The following is a 16,748-nucleotide window of genomic DNA, read 5'->3' on the forward strand; positions in this document are numbered from 1 at the left end:
CCAGTTCCAGTGCCTTCCAGAACACTTATATATACTGCTGCCCTAAACTAGGAAGGCTTATCTCCTGGCTGTCTTCCCTGCAGGTGAAGGTGTCGAGGTAAACCAGTTTTTTGACCCCCTCCCCCCGGGTAGGGCATTTGAGCAGGGAGAGGTTTAGCTGATAGGAGTTTCCTTTGAACCAAAATGAGGGTAGTCGTGTACTGGTTTGAAAGTCCTCTTTTCATCTGACCTGCTTTCCCATGGTGTCGACTGTCTCGGATTCAGTCAAAGGACAAGGAAACATACTCCTACTCAACAGCAGCATTACAAAATCTTTCCCCTGTGGGTGAAAATCCTCATGCTTTTTTCAGCAAGTTTTATTGCCTTTTAGAGGAATAAAATAACCTTTTTGTAAGGAAGAAAAAAGGTGAGTTCATTGTTGTCTGCATGTTATTTGGAGTAAGCTCTTTGACTTGGGTAGTGCTGTGTATGTTTCTGTAAGGAAAAACAGGTCTTCTTGATGGAAACCGGTGATTTTTCTGTTTCTGCTGGCCTACATTCAGTGTTCTGCAGTTGGATGTCTGCATAGGAAAATGGCACTAAAATAGTTGGTTTTCTTGAGGCTGCTACTTATGAAAGTTTAATTAAAATGCTGGTCACAAAGGTTGAATGTCTTTTTCAAACACCATTCTATAAAAATCGAAATAAATAAGAATTAATCGGTCTTTAATAGCTAACTGTTCAAAAGGCTTTTGTTTCCAAGCCTTTGAAGAATGCTTGTGGTTGAGAGCCAGATCCTCATGGATACTAATGCTCTACATAATACCTACAAAGTAAACACTGGCCCTTTTGTGAAATTGACTGATGAAAGCTGACAATCGATGCTAAAACATTCCAATACCAGCACACGTCATTTATAATGATGTGTTCTGGTACTTAAATGTTTTTAGCATTGGTTAACCCCTTAAGTATTGGCTAGTTTCTTGACACAAGCTTGAAAATGACATGAAATAATACAGTTACTATTCTTGAACCCTTTTGACTACTGGCATAATACTGGTCTCTTCTGAAAGGTAATCCTTTGGAGTTTGTTTTCCATGAGTCAGAATTGCACTAAATATTGCTAAAACAAAGTTACAGAGGCTCTAACAGTGAAAGTGGAAGATTTTTCTGGTTTTTAATGGATTCAGATTATTATAGCTGTGGCTCCTGTACTTAGAAACATGGTGGAGCCACAGCCACAACATGGGACAAATCCACTTTCAAATGTGATTACAATATCACCAAAAATGTGCATTCTGCATTGTTTTATCTAAGCTATGTCTTCCAAAGCTTTCCAAAAAGGAGAACAAACTAAATTGTATTATGGGTCTTATGAGGTGGAAAATACTGCATTTTGCTTACTAAACTATACAACACTTTGTATCCTGAAAAACGTGTTTTCACCACATCCATGGTCCGCTTAGATCAATTCTGATGGTTGATGTGAACATTAACTGGAACTCCTTACCTGTATGTACATGATTGAATGCGTTGCACTGCTGCCACACGATTGCCTCTAATAAGGTAAACATTTTCCTAATAAAGTGCTCAGTGAGTATATTTGTTTTAAAACATCAACCTTTTTGCCATAAAACTTAAGAACTGTTTGCCAACGTGCGTATTAAAAATGTTACAGTTTTGTTGCACAAAAAAATATTGAAAACGTAATTTCATTAGCTAAAATGCTTTTCAGTCATCACTTCTATAACATTCCCATAGCGTGTTTCTCTGCAACTGCTGTACCGATACTGGCCAGAGAAGATCCTACGTGGGCTCAACGTGTTCCGGAGAGCCTATACAAAATGTAGCTAATGGTATTCATATGTACAAGTCCTTTCTTGAAGTATGCAATGGTCAAGAGAAGAATTGCAGCAACAAACACCCTCAAACCGCAACACTGTTTATCCCTCCACGTTCTCTGTTAATGCACTGACGTTGATCCCCCCCCCCCCCCCCCCCTTTGTTTTGGTACAAAGTGTCGGTCCGTCAACAGTATATTTTGAAACCCGATTTGAACTATAACTATAAACTATAATCACCGGCAGAGGGTGAGTCCACATGTCAGTGAGCCTTTTTCAACGATAGGAAGGGATTTATAATGGTCTCATAACAATGTTTTAACTCAAAAATCTTACCTATTGTACCTTTAAGGGGTTAAGCAAGCATTCTATGTGGCAAGTGCCACATATCAAAATGCTTTTTCATATATGTTTGACCCATTTGAAAGTCAAATACATTTGTGACCTGGAGGCTTTTCCTTGTTTATGATTTTTTTGTATTATTCTTCACAAGCACAGTTTTGCAAGCTCACCAAGTGCTAACTAACTCCCCAAACTGATTTCATTAAGAAAAAGTCAATGTTTTTTTTCTTGTATGTCAAAGTTAAGGACACGTGTTGATAAATCCGCTTGGAGGGAGGAGAAAGTGAATCATGAAGAGGAAAATAAGAAATTCCCAGATGATATTCCACCCAGTAAACATGTAGTATGTTTGATAATGAATTGCACTATGCCTGAAATGGTGGGGTGATGAGGGGACTGTCTGTCCTCTGGGGTGTGGACAGAGCAAGTCTAGGTTAATTTCTTTCAGCTTTAAAAACAGAACTCCTGAGAAATTGCACATGCCCACATCAGAAGTCTTATAAACACACTTCAGGGTGATACACATTTCCCTCTTCAAAGGCTCTCATTGTAAAATGAATGTGAAAATGGTTTCTTTTGTGGGATTATTTTTCATTTTATGGACACTGCTGGGTGTTCTGATGCAGTGTGCTGGCAAAGATGCAACAGCTGGAAATGTGCTGAGTTTTGGAGTTCATTTTTAGTTTCTCCCTGATCTCTGGCTGTACTGATCAGCAAAGACGTCATCCATGTGGCCACGAGTGTGGAACTAGTTGTTGGACAGATTTGAGTATTCCCTAAAAGTTTTATTTATTAATTTAAAAACTTGAAATGTTTATCTCCATTTTATTCATTTTAATCCAGGATGTATTTAGAGAAGTGCCTAAAATAGTCCCTTGGGAAGATTCAAAATGTATTCACTCCTAAAATGATTAACCTGCTGTTTTATTTTTACATCACAACTGTATAAATAAACGGTGTCCAAACATTTTTTAGGTCATGATTAGGTACCCAGTGAGTAGTGATGAGGCAATTAGAGCATTGTCAGGGATGAATGTATGTGGACTCTTATTTTGTCACGGTTTTGTCTGTTGTGAAGTCTTAGTTTTGAACTGGTGCCTTCTTATGCTTGACTGCTGATCATTGAATGTAAACTTTCTAACTGTTATTGATGTAGTTTAGATGCTACTGGGCTTGTAACAAGAAGATAGCAGTTCAGTTCCTACATGGGATTTAACTGCTAAATTATTGTGCATGGACCTTAACAAAAAGAATATTGTGTAAATACCACCCCATACAAGTCTATTATCAAATTTAATCTAAAATGGCACTGAATAAGGTTGTCTGCCAGGCTGCATTAAAAAGCATCACACAGTTTTTTTGGCCTTATGAGTTCTTGTATTGGGTTCAGGCATTTAATATTTCTAACCATCTCCCCACACACCAAAAAAGGTAGAGGATTGAAAGTTGGCACACCAGATCATCTACAGGAGCATACTTTCTGAATAGTTTCCACGGTATTTGTATGGCTTTTGATCTGAAGAAAAGGGGTGTTTATCAACAAAGAGATTTGTGCTCAGGTGTTACTGTGGCTGATACCCTCTCAAAAGGGATGTGTTAATATCCAACACACTTTTGTGTTGCTTTCAATACATTTTGTGTCAAAGGTACCACTTTTGTGTTAGAAATGAGCAACATATGTGTTCCAGTTTGAGTCTTTACAGAGTCAATACAGTGAGTCAATACAGACTGTTGAAAGTACCACAAAATGTGTTCTCCTTAGCTAGACATGGAATGTGTTTAAAAATTGACATGTATAGCTTTGAACACTGTCTGTTTTGAGACTATACTTTAAAGTGTGAATTTCCGAATATTTATTTTGTTGCCATGTTGAAGGGATTAACTTTCCTGAGTGAGGAGATTTTAATAGTGTTGTATGTTAACACTTGCTTGGAATCCGTCTGTGCGGGTCAGGGTGGAGTGGCTCCACATTTCTGTTGTTGTCTGTTTCGGCAGTTATGTTTTGCCATCATCAATTATAGACAAACCAGTCTTTACCGACTGTCCTTCTAGCAGAGTGAAAATGTTCTCCTTGCTTTGGGGAAAAAAGAGCTGCTGACATAGTTTGTTGTCCAGTTTCTATTCAGGTGTCTGTTGCTAGGCTCTAGGCTTGGTTTTCATTGGACAATAGGATTCAGGCAACGGGCAATTCCTTTTGCCTTCAGTGACATTCTGGAAACGGGCAAAGGGAACCTGGTGAAAAGGGTGAGGTTTTTATGAACTGCTGTTCAAATATTTGTATTGGAAATGAGGAGTGCAAAATATCCGCCAACATACCCCTTCAGAGGTATTGCTGTGTGCCTTAATAACGTACAGTTGCTTAATTTAAAGGAATTATCACATTACTTACAGGCTTGTGGTGTTTTTTTATAGGAATGTATTTCGGCTTGTGTTTACTTTTACTTCCCAATTTTGTCTTGCTGTGAATGTAGTAAATGCTAAAGATAAAAATGGAAGCACTATGGACTAGAAACATTTTCATTGATCTGTTGCTGATGAATGGCAGTGTGGGTTAAAGGTGTGGCAGCCAGACCTGTACAAAGCAGTTTGCTAGTTTGAAACCTGGTTGAAGCTATGCTTTTACCCCTGAATTGCTGGTCAAATAACCTGAATTGCTACCTCAATTATTCATATACACTCACTCAGCACTTTATTACACCTGTATATTAGTACTGTACCCCTACTTATTCATGTGATTATCTAATCAATCAATCATGTGGCCACAGTGTAATGCATAAAATCATGCAGATACAGGTCAGGAGCTTCAGTCAATGTTTACATCAACCCTGAGAACTGAATTGAAAAAAGCGTGGAGTGTGGAATGAATGTTGGTGCCAGACAGGGTGGTTTCAGTATCTCAGAAACTGCTGGTCTCCTGGGATTTTAAGGCACAACAGTCTCTAGAGTTTGCAGAGAATGGTGTGAAAAAAAACAAAAAACATCCAGTGAGCAGTAGTTCTGTGGGCAGAAATGCCTTGTTACTGAGAGAGGTCAGAGGAGAAGGGCCAGACTGGTCAAAGCTGACAGGAAGGTGACATTAATGCAAATAACTACACATTACAACAGTAAAAAGCATCTCTGAGTACACAACGTCAAACCTCTCAGTGGATAGGTTACAGCAGCAGAAGACTTAATACGTCTAAAAAACAAGTCTAATAAATGCCTATTAAAGTGCTCACTGAGTATATAAGTCACCCCGAGGAAAAGTGCTTGCTAAGTATATTGTTGGTTGTAGTAATGGCATTTTCCTGTTTCCATTCCAGTTGTATTAAGATGTTGCAGGTGGTGAGTGAATGGTTCTGGTGGGACCGTATTTGGCTTCCTGTGAACCTGACATGGTCTGACTTAGAGGATAAAGAGGGCCGTGTCTACGCCAAAGTGTCTCATCTATATGTCACTATTCTGTACTCCATGGCATTCCTCATAATGAGATATCTGTTTGAAAGGTAAGTTATTCAGAATAGAATAGAATATTGGTTGAAAAGTCATTTTATAAAATGAACTCTGAAGTAACATTCACACATAGCACACATGATTCAATATTCTCTATTAATTAATTATTATGTCAGTTCAGTTTTAACAGATCAAGCCCTCAATCACAAATACATTAAGGGTTTGACCCTTTTACTGACTACTTTGTTGATCATTTATATTCTCCACCCTTTTAATATGAACCTGGTAAAAAACACCCAACTGAGTAATGTATATCTTATTTGTATTCATACATGTGTCAGCTGGTGTTTATTGTTGGTCCTGAGGCCTTTGTTTTTCTAGGTAAATGCTTCTACAAAATCAAATTGAGTATATTGGAGATCCATTTGTCATTAATGAAGTAAAATGTGCTGCCTGTCTGTTGAAAAACAGATTGCCATTGCCATTTCTTGTTCTCCGTTCACTTCCTAGTACTACACAAACTCAATCTGTAAAATTAGCCAGATTGGTTATTGTGCCAGCATGAATATAAAATTACTTTCCGGGAACAGGAGTTTTGTGTGATTTCAGGTTTACGTTTCTCTTTCTTCCAGACGGATAGCCACACCTATCGCAGTCTCCTGTGGAATTAAGGACAAAGTCCAGCAGAAAGCTTCTCACAGTCCTATTTTAGAGAGATATTTCCGCGATCACTCCCGAAACCCCGCTCAGGTACAGCCTCCTTCCAAATGCTGCAACTGCCAGTATTAACAGCAGAGATGGATGCACATATGCTCACTGTGATAATCTGGATCGGAATGTCGTGACTCAGATTTAAGATTAAGCAATGAAGTCCAGTATTGAGCTAAACTACATGCTTGGGGATAATGTCAGGCCCTGAAATCCATACTTAGTTAGGAAGGATACACACAGGACAGCAGAGATCTCTGTATTTTGGAACTGGAACCATTAGCATTTCTTTGCTGTGTGTGCACAAGTTAAAGGGAGCTGTGTCGATGCTCGCTCCCTGCTATGAGTATCATCATTAATCAGGCTGGGGCTCCTTTGATGGGTTAATAAAGGCCTCTCTTTTTATCACCATGAGATACCACCAATGCCCTCATTTAAGGAGGAATACTCAGTAGCTTAGGCACCATCTGTTTGATTTCTATTTGCAACTCTCTGTCAACATGGACCTTTTGAAAATACTAATCAAATCCAAAATATGTGCAGTTTTGCTTCTCACATCTACTGAGATATTAATGAGGAATTACAAACATTTTCCTCTGATAGATTTTCAGTATTTTGGATTTTTTACATGGTTAGGAAACCATAAATATTATTTTTAATATTTATTTTTGATAAGTGAAAATGGTGTGGTTTTTTCAGGCCGGCACTGTAACCACAAAAGTGTGGATACTTGCATATGTAATCCTGCGATCCTGCGATATTTCCCTTACAGTCAGATATAGACGGGCTGTCAAAGAAATGTAGCTGCACACGCAGGCAAGTGGAACGGTGGTTTCGGAGAAGGCGCAACCAAGACAGACCTGGCTTACAAAGGAAATTCAGAGAGGCCTGGTATGGTGACTTCTTCATATGCTGCCCTTACTCACAGTTCTATTAAGAGCTAGAACCGCTTAAAGATTCAGAATATGTCTGTCTCTGCATTTATTGCTTAAATTTTTTAATTCTTTTACCTGTGAACTCTGTTGGAACCATAAAGCAATGTGACAATTTGGCTCTCTTGTTCTCTGCAGTTGGAGATTTGTCTTCTATCTGTCCGCTTTCATTGGAGGATTAATAGCTCTCTATGATGTGAGTATGCTTTCATGTTTAAGACTTAAAAGTCCTGCTGTGATGTTTTCCCAAGATTTATTGTTCTAGATGTACACAGAGTGCCTCTATAGGCCAACCTGTCAGCAACAAAACAGTTTGTGTACGTTCCTCAAAACATCTTTTAATGTTTACGAAATTAATATGAACTGTTTGGTTTGAACTGACTTCCCCTTTTGTTATGAAGTGATTACTCGCAGTTTTGTAGATTTCATTTTTGATCTTCAGAAGGTTTTCAATTAAGGTGAGGATCTCCCATTTTGCTTTTTGGAAAACCTGACTGAACGCTTATTTTTCCGAAATGTGAGGAAGTAGAGGCTGTGCCGTTGAACTGCCATCCATTAATCATCGCTCCAGCTCTGATTGGCTGGACTCCCACCGTTCCGAGCACCTGAATGTGACAGTGAGGAAACCGCAGTGATGGATGGTCCACTTCTATATTCATAACACCCCCCACTATGGCACCCATTAGTGTGTCACCAGAGAAGACAGCTTTTAAAGACTTTAACGACTGATTTATGTCCCTGGCTGAGAGGTAGAGCAGGGTGAACAGTGTATGATGGAAAAGCGTCAGACTTTCAGGGTGACCAGACGGATCACCACAGTGTGGCAGTGTGCTTTAGGGCATCGCTGTCAGTCATAGCATTTCAGTAGTCTACCTTCACTAAGGCTCTTTGAGAAATTTCAACACAGGAAAAGCATGTGGTTGGTCATATTAAGGATCTTTAAATCTACCAGGTCAGTTTATTTACTTGGGTAGCCCTGGGTATATCTGACTGCGTGCTTACCTTACCTTCTGGGTATTTATCCTTTAAAATATGTTTCTTGCTCCTGATCAGATTTTTATTAAATATTGATCCTCTGATATAATTTCTGACCACTGGTGTCCAAGATTAGCAGCTTTGAGCATTGCTGTATGATTCGCACTAAACAATAACTGAATCACTGCAATATAAATAAACATACTAATACTGTAATGCCCTCCCCCTCCATAATGATTTGGAGAAAAGGGGATGATAGGCGCTGTGGGATCATCCAAAGGCCATAGTTTGTCAGTGCACTACTCAAAGGCTCAGCGAGGTGCTCTCAGGGGTACCAGGCCCAGCCAACATGACTGGATATTGATGTTGTGCAATGCAGAACGCAGATCAGATATAAAGCCAAATACGTGGCTCAGATTTTGGTTGTTTTACCTTGTTTTAAAAGCATACAGCATACAATTCAACAGGTATTATGCGCTAATTTGGTAATGTGGGTCTTATTTGCATGTCTGTAGCTGTAACACATCTGAGCTGGATGCCCTGAACGAGCCTCTAGATGGCTGCCCTGCACTGTGACATGGAAGGATCTGAGCAGGCCCTCTGTGTATCAGATCTAAACCCGAAGTGAGAGGGGCCTGTAATCCTGATGAGCATACCTCCGTGTTCGCTAAGTAGCCATCTATGTCCTGAGCGGCCCTGTCTAGCAAAGGATTTGCGCTCATTTCACCTAATTGGATTTTAGTTGACACAGCTGTGGCCTCTGCAAGCGGAACAGTTCCCCTCTGAATGGGCAGATTGGTGCCAATGGGATGGAGCTCAGAGAAAAATGATTAAATCAATTGTATGATCCAAACTGTATGCTGTCAGTGAAAACTGCTGTTGTGTTGTTCAGTGTTTTTAATGGTGTTCTTATGACTGAACATCTTGGAGTTTGTTTATATGTTGTCTTTGTTCTCTAGAAACCCTGGCTTTATGATACTCGTGAAGTTTGGATTGGCTTTCCTAAACAGGTGTGTATGCCTTCATTTATGAGAGCCATTTTAAGCACCCTCAAGCTGCCTTTCTTCTTTGACTTAAGAGCTTAAGAGCTTTAATTTTATTTCCTGTACATTAGTTCATACTTTTGTTTTATGTAGAATGTTGAAACCAAAGTGAACATTAATATATCACATAACTTTTAATACCCTCTATCGTACTTTGATAAAGGTTTCAGGCAATAGTGCAATTTACAACACCAACTCGATATATAAAACTGGTCATAACCCCCCACTTCAGTTCCAAAATAAACAGTCTTGAAGTCCAAAAAAATCTTTTTCTTTTTACGAGAAGAGGAATTACTTTCTGGAATATATCCTATTTATATCCCTCACTCAGTGCCTGGGCCCAATGAAAAGTCCTGTGATGTCAACCAAATTGGAATGGTTGTTCTAGGATTAGCTATGATTTTAGCTGCATAGAACCATTGCACTATTTTAATAAAAATATCTAGTAAGAGTATGCTCTATCTTGAATTAAGATGTCAGTTTGCACTCAATGATTGGTATGACAACATGTACAATTCCTTTGTTCATAATCTGAAATTATGATGGTTGAAGGTTTTGATTCTGTTTACTTTTTTCAGCAGTCAATGCTCGACTCTCAATATTGGTATTACATCTTGGAGATGAGTTTCTATTGGTCATTACTTTTCAGCGTTGCATTTGACATCAAAAGAAAGGTAAGCATCAATATATAATTGCAAAAGTAAATACACTCAGTGAACACTTTATTAGAATTGTATTAGACTTATTGGTCTTCCTGTTGCCCATCCACTTCAGTTTGATGTGTTGTGCGTTCAGAGATGCTCTTCTGCATACCACTGTTATGACACATCCTATTAGCTTAAACTAGTCTGGCTGCCATTATCTTCTGACCTCTCTCATTAACAAGGCTCACTGGATGTTTTTTTGTTTTTTCACCATTTTCTCAATACTCTAGGGACTGTTGTGCATAAAAATCCGAGGAGATTTCTGTTTCTGAGATACTGAAACACTAGACATCAATCACTAGATCATATGTCTTCCCCATTCTGATGTTTGGTCTGAACAACTCTTGACCATGTCTGCATGCTTTGTTGCATTGATTGGCTGATTATATATTTTCATTAGCCAGCTGGTGTACAGATCTCGATAATAGTGGTAACTGAGTGTATATAATTGTTGTTCATTTTATGTTATGGTATGGATATGCAAAATACCTACTGTAATTAATGCATGGTCCATTATTACAAAATTGCTCTCAGAATTATGGACTTTGTTTAATAGAATGTGTTCTCACAACAGATAAACCTTTCAGAAAATGACATGTTCCCATATACTCTTCATTATAGTATAACGAATATTCATATTATTCAGTGTATTTATCAGTGTCGTTTTGTTTTTGAAATTGTATTATAATAAACCCAAATATCACCATTCTGTCAATTAAATGCTTGCCATCATCCTTCATCTTACTTTCCTTCTAGGACTTTAAAGAGCAAATCATCCACCATTTCGCAACATTGATTCTTCTGGCCTTCTCATGGTGTGCCAACTACATCCGTATTGGAACCCTGGTTATGATAATTCATGATGCCTCAGATGTTTTGCTGGAGGTAATGTTTTCAGCATTATTTTGATTTGATTTTATTAGGATCCCCATTAGCTGTTGCCAAGACGTTAATGGCCCTGAACAATGAATTAATTAAATTGAAGCATTCAATATGTGGGCTCCAAGATCCTTACATAATGTTACTTCCATCCCTGCTGTTCCTAAAATATAGTATACTCATAAACCAATTCAATGTTAATTGGTTACAGTAGCTGATAAACTAGTTCTGACATTTTGATAATGATCTATTGGAATGAAAATGACTGGGATTGCCACATTGTTGGTAATACATATATTGTATTTGTGTGTAAGCTATATACTGTATTTATCAATTTTGTTTTTTATTAATTAAGGCATTATTCTTTCTTTCTCTTGTTTTTCCCCAGTCTGCAAAATTATTTAACTATGCCAAATGGGAGAGGACTTGCAACATCATCTTTATTTTATTCGCTATTGTGTTCATGGTTACTAGGCTGATAATCTTTCCTTTTTGGTAAGATGGTTCACACAATTTCTGTGCTAGTTCACATGCTTGTTTTAGAGCAAGACTTATCAGTGCTGTTTGCTTTTGTGTTTCAAACCTTGGTTAAATATTATACATACTATACATACAGGGTAGTGCACAGTTAATGTCAAATAATGTTCCTGGATAGATAAATGTTCTCTTGGTTTCCCCATTAACTTGTTCTGAAAAGTACTACATACATCATTTTGCCATTTATAATCTTTATCATTTTTGGTTTACATGGGGTATGCATGCTGTAGTGGAAATGGGTGAACTGCAAAATGTATTTATTCTATCTTGCGCAATGTTCCCAAACCATACTGGCAACTGTTGATCAGTACAAAACCATTTCAAATGATATGTAAGGAGATCAAATGATTAGAAAATGTGGTATTGATTGTTGTTTGTTGGTTTTCAGACACATGCATACTACTGTGATATACTGTTAAGTCTTTGTGTTCTTGTGCTGTTTCAGGCTTATTCACTGTGCATGGGTCTACCCGGTTGTCAGCTATCCGCCATTCTTTGGATATTACTTCTTCAATGTAATGTTGCTAGTCCTGCAGCTCCTGCATATATTCTGGGCATGCCTGATACTTAGAATGGTGAAGAAGTTCCTCTTTGGTAATGTAAGTACCACTTCGCATACATGTCTAGAAGATGATTTTATAGATTCACGCTGACATATTTGATCATATGATGATATTTTAATTCTATATTCTAAAGGGTACACTTGCCAAAAAATGTAATTTTAATATTCCTGGTTTAAAGGTACAATAGGTAAGAATTCTGTGTTAAAACGTGTTACAATACATTGTAAATCTCTTTGTGAGATCCTAGAAAGCTCTTCATGGCCAAAAAACCCCCAAAAACATACTAGTAGGCAGAAAGTAAATAATGTACGCATACAGACATCCCACCCTAGCAAAAATGATTTCTGGGGGTGTGACTGAGGGGTTGGGGGTAAGGGGGTGTGACTTAGTCCCTCTCCACACTATGAGACCGGATTGTTTCCCCCTGCAGATTACGCAGCTCTAGGGATTCCCTTGCACTTCACAGTTCATTGATTCCCAACGGTTTCATTTGTGATGGTATCATGCCACTTCCGCCCATGGTGGTGTGGAGATTGCTGATTGGTGGGGGATCTCTGACCTCTCATGGGTATCCGGGAGCTGATGTAAAATTCCAGGAGACTCGCTAAGCTTCCAGGAGAGATGGGATGTCTGCTCATCCTCCACTCACTGCGATTCTCAGCTTATCATTATTCACTCAGTGGTTTTCTGGAATAATGCCAAAGTTTCTGAAAGGAAAACTTACACTGTGTACAGCACTGAATTATTTTCACTGAATTGGAGTGGATTTTACATTTGTCATTTGTCTTAACACTTGACTGGCCATACTCTTGGGGTCTGGATATATTCCAATCAGCATGCTGGGGGTCTTTGATATTGTAGCACTGGGGAGGATGAAGCTCTCTTGTTCTGAACATTTCAAGGACCACTGCCGGTAGAACAGCCCTTGGTTCAGATGACTAGCACGTGCATCAGGGGTATGCTTCTAGTGTAGTTGGCAGAACGGGCAAGTAAAGATCAGTTACAAAAAGGAACAAAGCCCATTAAAAAAAATTATAGTGAAATGTGAGAAAAAAAAAGAAAAAGAAAATCTTACTCATAAACGTATCAAGTAGACTACACAATGAAGCTTCTTGGCATGTCTTAGCCAGTTGTTTATGGCCAACAGAAAATGCTTTCTGGTTGAAAAAGGTTTGTCTAATTATTTTTGTGTCATTTTTACATTTTACATTCTCACTATCTTTGGTTTGCATAACAGTAAGGGGATTGTTGGGTGTGGAATATATATATATAACAATCATTTTATACTGGTCACCAACATTTTGCTTTTAGGACCCTTGACAATTAATCTGATTCTCACATATCTTATTAATCAGTGCATCTTATCATAAGATCTGGCGGGGTAATATGACTATGTGGCCCAATATGACGCTAGCTCTCCCCACTTTGGCGGGATAGGCTAGCACCATTGCATTTCAGGGAAAAGTCTCATCCCTTGGTTCTAGATTTATACAAGTGCCCACTCAGTTAAGTTTGTGCCAAACATGGTCATGCATACAGCTGGACACAAATGCCACACACTGGAGTTGGAATTCTTTAGCTAGTTTTGTGAGAATTTGGCAATCTTTCTGAAATTGAACAGTACAAAAGTTTCAATTCTTCCCCAGAAGTCAGTGGGGTTTTTTTTTTCTTCCTTTTTGCTGGACACAGAGAGAGGCATGCAGTCTATTGTGAGTGTCAGTGATGGAATGCTGTGTCACTGAAGGGGCTTCAAGCCTTTTCACCTCAGGACGCAGTGAGAAAAGTAGGCCTCACCAAAGGATCTCATTCATTCTGGAATACTGTCACAGCTCTGAGACCGTGCGGGGTTCAAAGCTGTACAGAATGCCTCAGCAGGACTCCAATTACTTTGTCATCCTCGTGATTGTTAGCTGTTCCCACTTCCAGTGCTCCCTGTCATTATCTAAACCGGGGGTTCCGAACCCATTCACCAAAAGGGCCCATGTGTGTGGCCCAGAATGCACCATGAGGCCATAGTCTCAAAGCTGGAAAATACATTGTGACTGATTTTGTGAAAGAGAAAAAAAATACAACTTGTTACAGATGTTTGATGGCGTTTTCTCTCTCAGATGTACTAAACAATGTTTTTAGTTCAGACCATGTATTTTATAAGGCTGTTATTTTGCTGTATATTAAAGTGGGTGAAACTCTGTTCTGATTGGACCATAACTGAGGAGCCACTGATCAAAGTAAATATGATGAATTTGGCTTGTAAAATAATGTTCATTTTCTCCACCCTAATCAGCCTCGTCCTTCTTTTTTTCCATGGTCCGTGTGCTGACTGTAGCTGACCCAAGATGAGAGAAGTGACAATGAGGAAGAGGACGCTGAGCACCACACTACAGAGGAGGACGGGGAACATCCCAAAGTTAAAAACGGCTCAAGAGCAGGCACCAGTCACTGATGCTGGTGACCCCAAGTTCCCCTGCCAGTGGTCAAGACTCTAGAGTGAGCCAATACAACTTGCAGGACAATATAAGCAGCCTTTGACCAAATGGAAGTATCCATGTTGCAAAAAGAATAACATGAAACCAGCACATGCACAAAAAATGTTTGATTTATTACTGTTGGACCTGGAAAGGAGCCTAGCCAGAAATTGCTTCCCTCATTAGAACATCAATACTTGGAACAATGTGTGCGCACACACACACACACACACACAAACACGGACATACAGTACATGCACACTCGCTTCAGTAAGAAGTGATTGCACACCACAATGTTAAAGGAGTTCACTGGGTTGAACTCAAGTGTCCCGGTTTGGCTTTTTTGGGAAGCACTGATGATGGCAAGGCATCACACAAAGTCATCTTCCACAGAGCTGTAACAGAGAACAAACGCCTGGGCTGTGGTTCCTCTTCATCATATGGGGCGACATGAGGTAAGAGCAGTCATCTGGCAGTCAGAGGGGTGCCAGTGTGATCCTGCCCTGGGTGTGTCAAAGTGTCCCTGAGCAAGACACCTAACCACCAAAATGCTGTACGAATAGGTGAATGGGATGCATCAATTGTACAGCGGATAAAGGCGCTGTATAAATGCCAGCCATTTACCATCATCACCTCCCATTTGCTTCTCAGTGTCAGGGAAACACACACACACACACACACACACACACACACACACACAAACACATAAAAAGAGAAAGCTGCGCTTCATCCATCTGGCCTAGGTGTCTGCGGCTGTGCCTGCTCACAACATCATCGACTCGTGCTGGCTGGGGCAGAATGTTTATGAGGACATATTAGAGAGGGGCTCTCTAGCTGGATTTGTTGAAAAAAAGAAGAAAAAGAAAAACCTCAAGTTGATAAAAGAACATGCAGCACACCTCCCCCAGGAATAGCTCCTTTAACATGCTCTGCTGAGGAACACTTCAGACCCGCCTGCCCTCTGTTAAACACATTACAGTATTACGCAATGCATTGCTGCCATATGATTGGCTGATGAAATATTTGCATTAACAAGCTGGTGTACAGGTCTACCTAATAAATAGCTCACTGAGTGTACAGTATAATAAGCACACTGGGTAATTACGTTTATTCAGTCCTCTTAATGGATAAAATTAACAACTGTTTCAAGTAAGCAAACTACATTACAGCTGGATGCAGTCCAGGTCACTGTATTTGAGAAACCAGAGTTTGGACATTGACACACATCTAGTTCACTAAGAATAACTAGGCACATATTATGGTTTAGCTAGAATATATGAGTGCAATCACCTTTTTATCAATGCATATCATTCAAAGACACTTGAACTAACTATGCTGGTATGAGATTCTAATCATTCTTTTAATTTTATTGTTTCACTGTGGTACTATGCTGGACAAATTCTTAATCTTGTCGGAAGGCCTTTGCAATGTGAATGTTATCCTGATCCTGTCTGTAGTAGATCTAATCAGCAAATATTCTATGCTGAAATTTTTTTTTAAATATTTGATTCTGTTGCTTTATTTTTCTAAGAGTGAATGAGCTCATGGCTACGTGGACCATCAAGGAGAATCGGTCTGTCTTAAATACAGCGTATTTGAAATGTAAGAACTGAAAATGTGTGCTTTGGAATGGAAGACAATGATAACAATAAATAATTAAGGTGGACAGAAGCCAGTCTCTGCTCAAAAGAAGAATTAGGATAAAAAAAATCAAAGAAGCTTGAAACATTCTTGTAATTTGAATTTATATGTGTATGTGCGTTTTTATTATAATCCTGATTTGTTTAATATATTGTGTCAGATTTTATGGAGTACAATATTTCAGTTATGTAAAGGTGTAATACAGGATGAGCTCAGTTTTCAGTGAACCACACAAGGGAAGTGAAATGAACCCCTGTTTCAGTGGTACAAAAATATGATGGATCTTATGGGGCTCTTCGTTAAATATTTTAACACAGTCCACTGTCGTCTCCTTCCCGATTCTCTTTCAGTGTTCTCTTCTTCACAATATAGTAGTTAGAGGACCTAATAAGCAGAATACTGAAGGTTTGAACTAGGGCCCTGTTTCACAAAGCATGATTATGGAGTTACTTGGATAACTTCTCTGAGGAAACCCCAGAACCCTTCCAAATGTGGAATATGGACTGAAGTAAAAAGAGCTGTTCTGGGTTATCTAACTCAGTGATCCTACTTTGTTAAACACCCCCCACGCAGTATACATGCTACTTGACAACCAGGATTGTTCTTGTATGTGTGCCCATCTGTATAAATCTATCAGACTGTATGTCACTCAATTTTGTTTTGGTTGAAGGTGTGTGATAGGAATATAGTGATGACAATATGTCCTT

General features: G+C 39.0%; 1 protein-coding gene across 1 annotated transcript; it reads left to right on the forward strand.

The window, feature by feature from the left end:
- The first annotated feature begins 4,383 nt into the window (after positions 1-4,383).
- Positions 4,384-15,943, forward strand: cers3a (ceramide synthase 3a). Its single transcript, XM_061246198.1, has 11 exons — positions 4,384-4,406; positions 5,465-5,647; positions 6,227-6,344; positions 7,075-7,193; positions 7,373-7,430; positions 9,169-9,219; positions 9,831-9,926; positions 10,713-10,841; positions 11,224-11,330; positions 11,818-11,971; positions 14,262-15,943. Exons 2-11 carry the CDS (start codon positions 5,475-5,477, stop codon positions 14,376-14,378), a joined length of 1,122 nt encoding a protein of 373 aa, XP_061102182.1. The 5' UTR covers positions 4,384-4,406; positions 5,465-5,474; the 3' UTR covers positions 14,379-15,943.
- Positions 15,944-16,748: the final 805 nt, after the last annotated feature.

The sequence above is a fragment of the Conger conger genome, chromosome 6, assembly GCF_963514075.1.
Source record: "Conger conger chromosome 6, fConCon1.1, whole genome shotgun sequence".
NCBI classification, from domain to species: domain Eukaryota; kingdom Metazoa; phylum Chordata; class Actinopteri; order Anguilliformes; family Congridae; genus Conger; species Conger conger.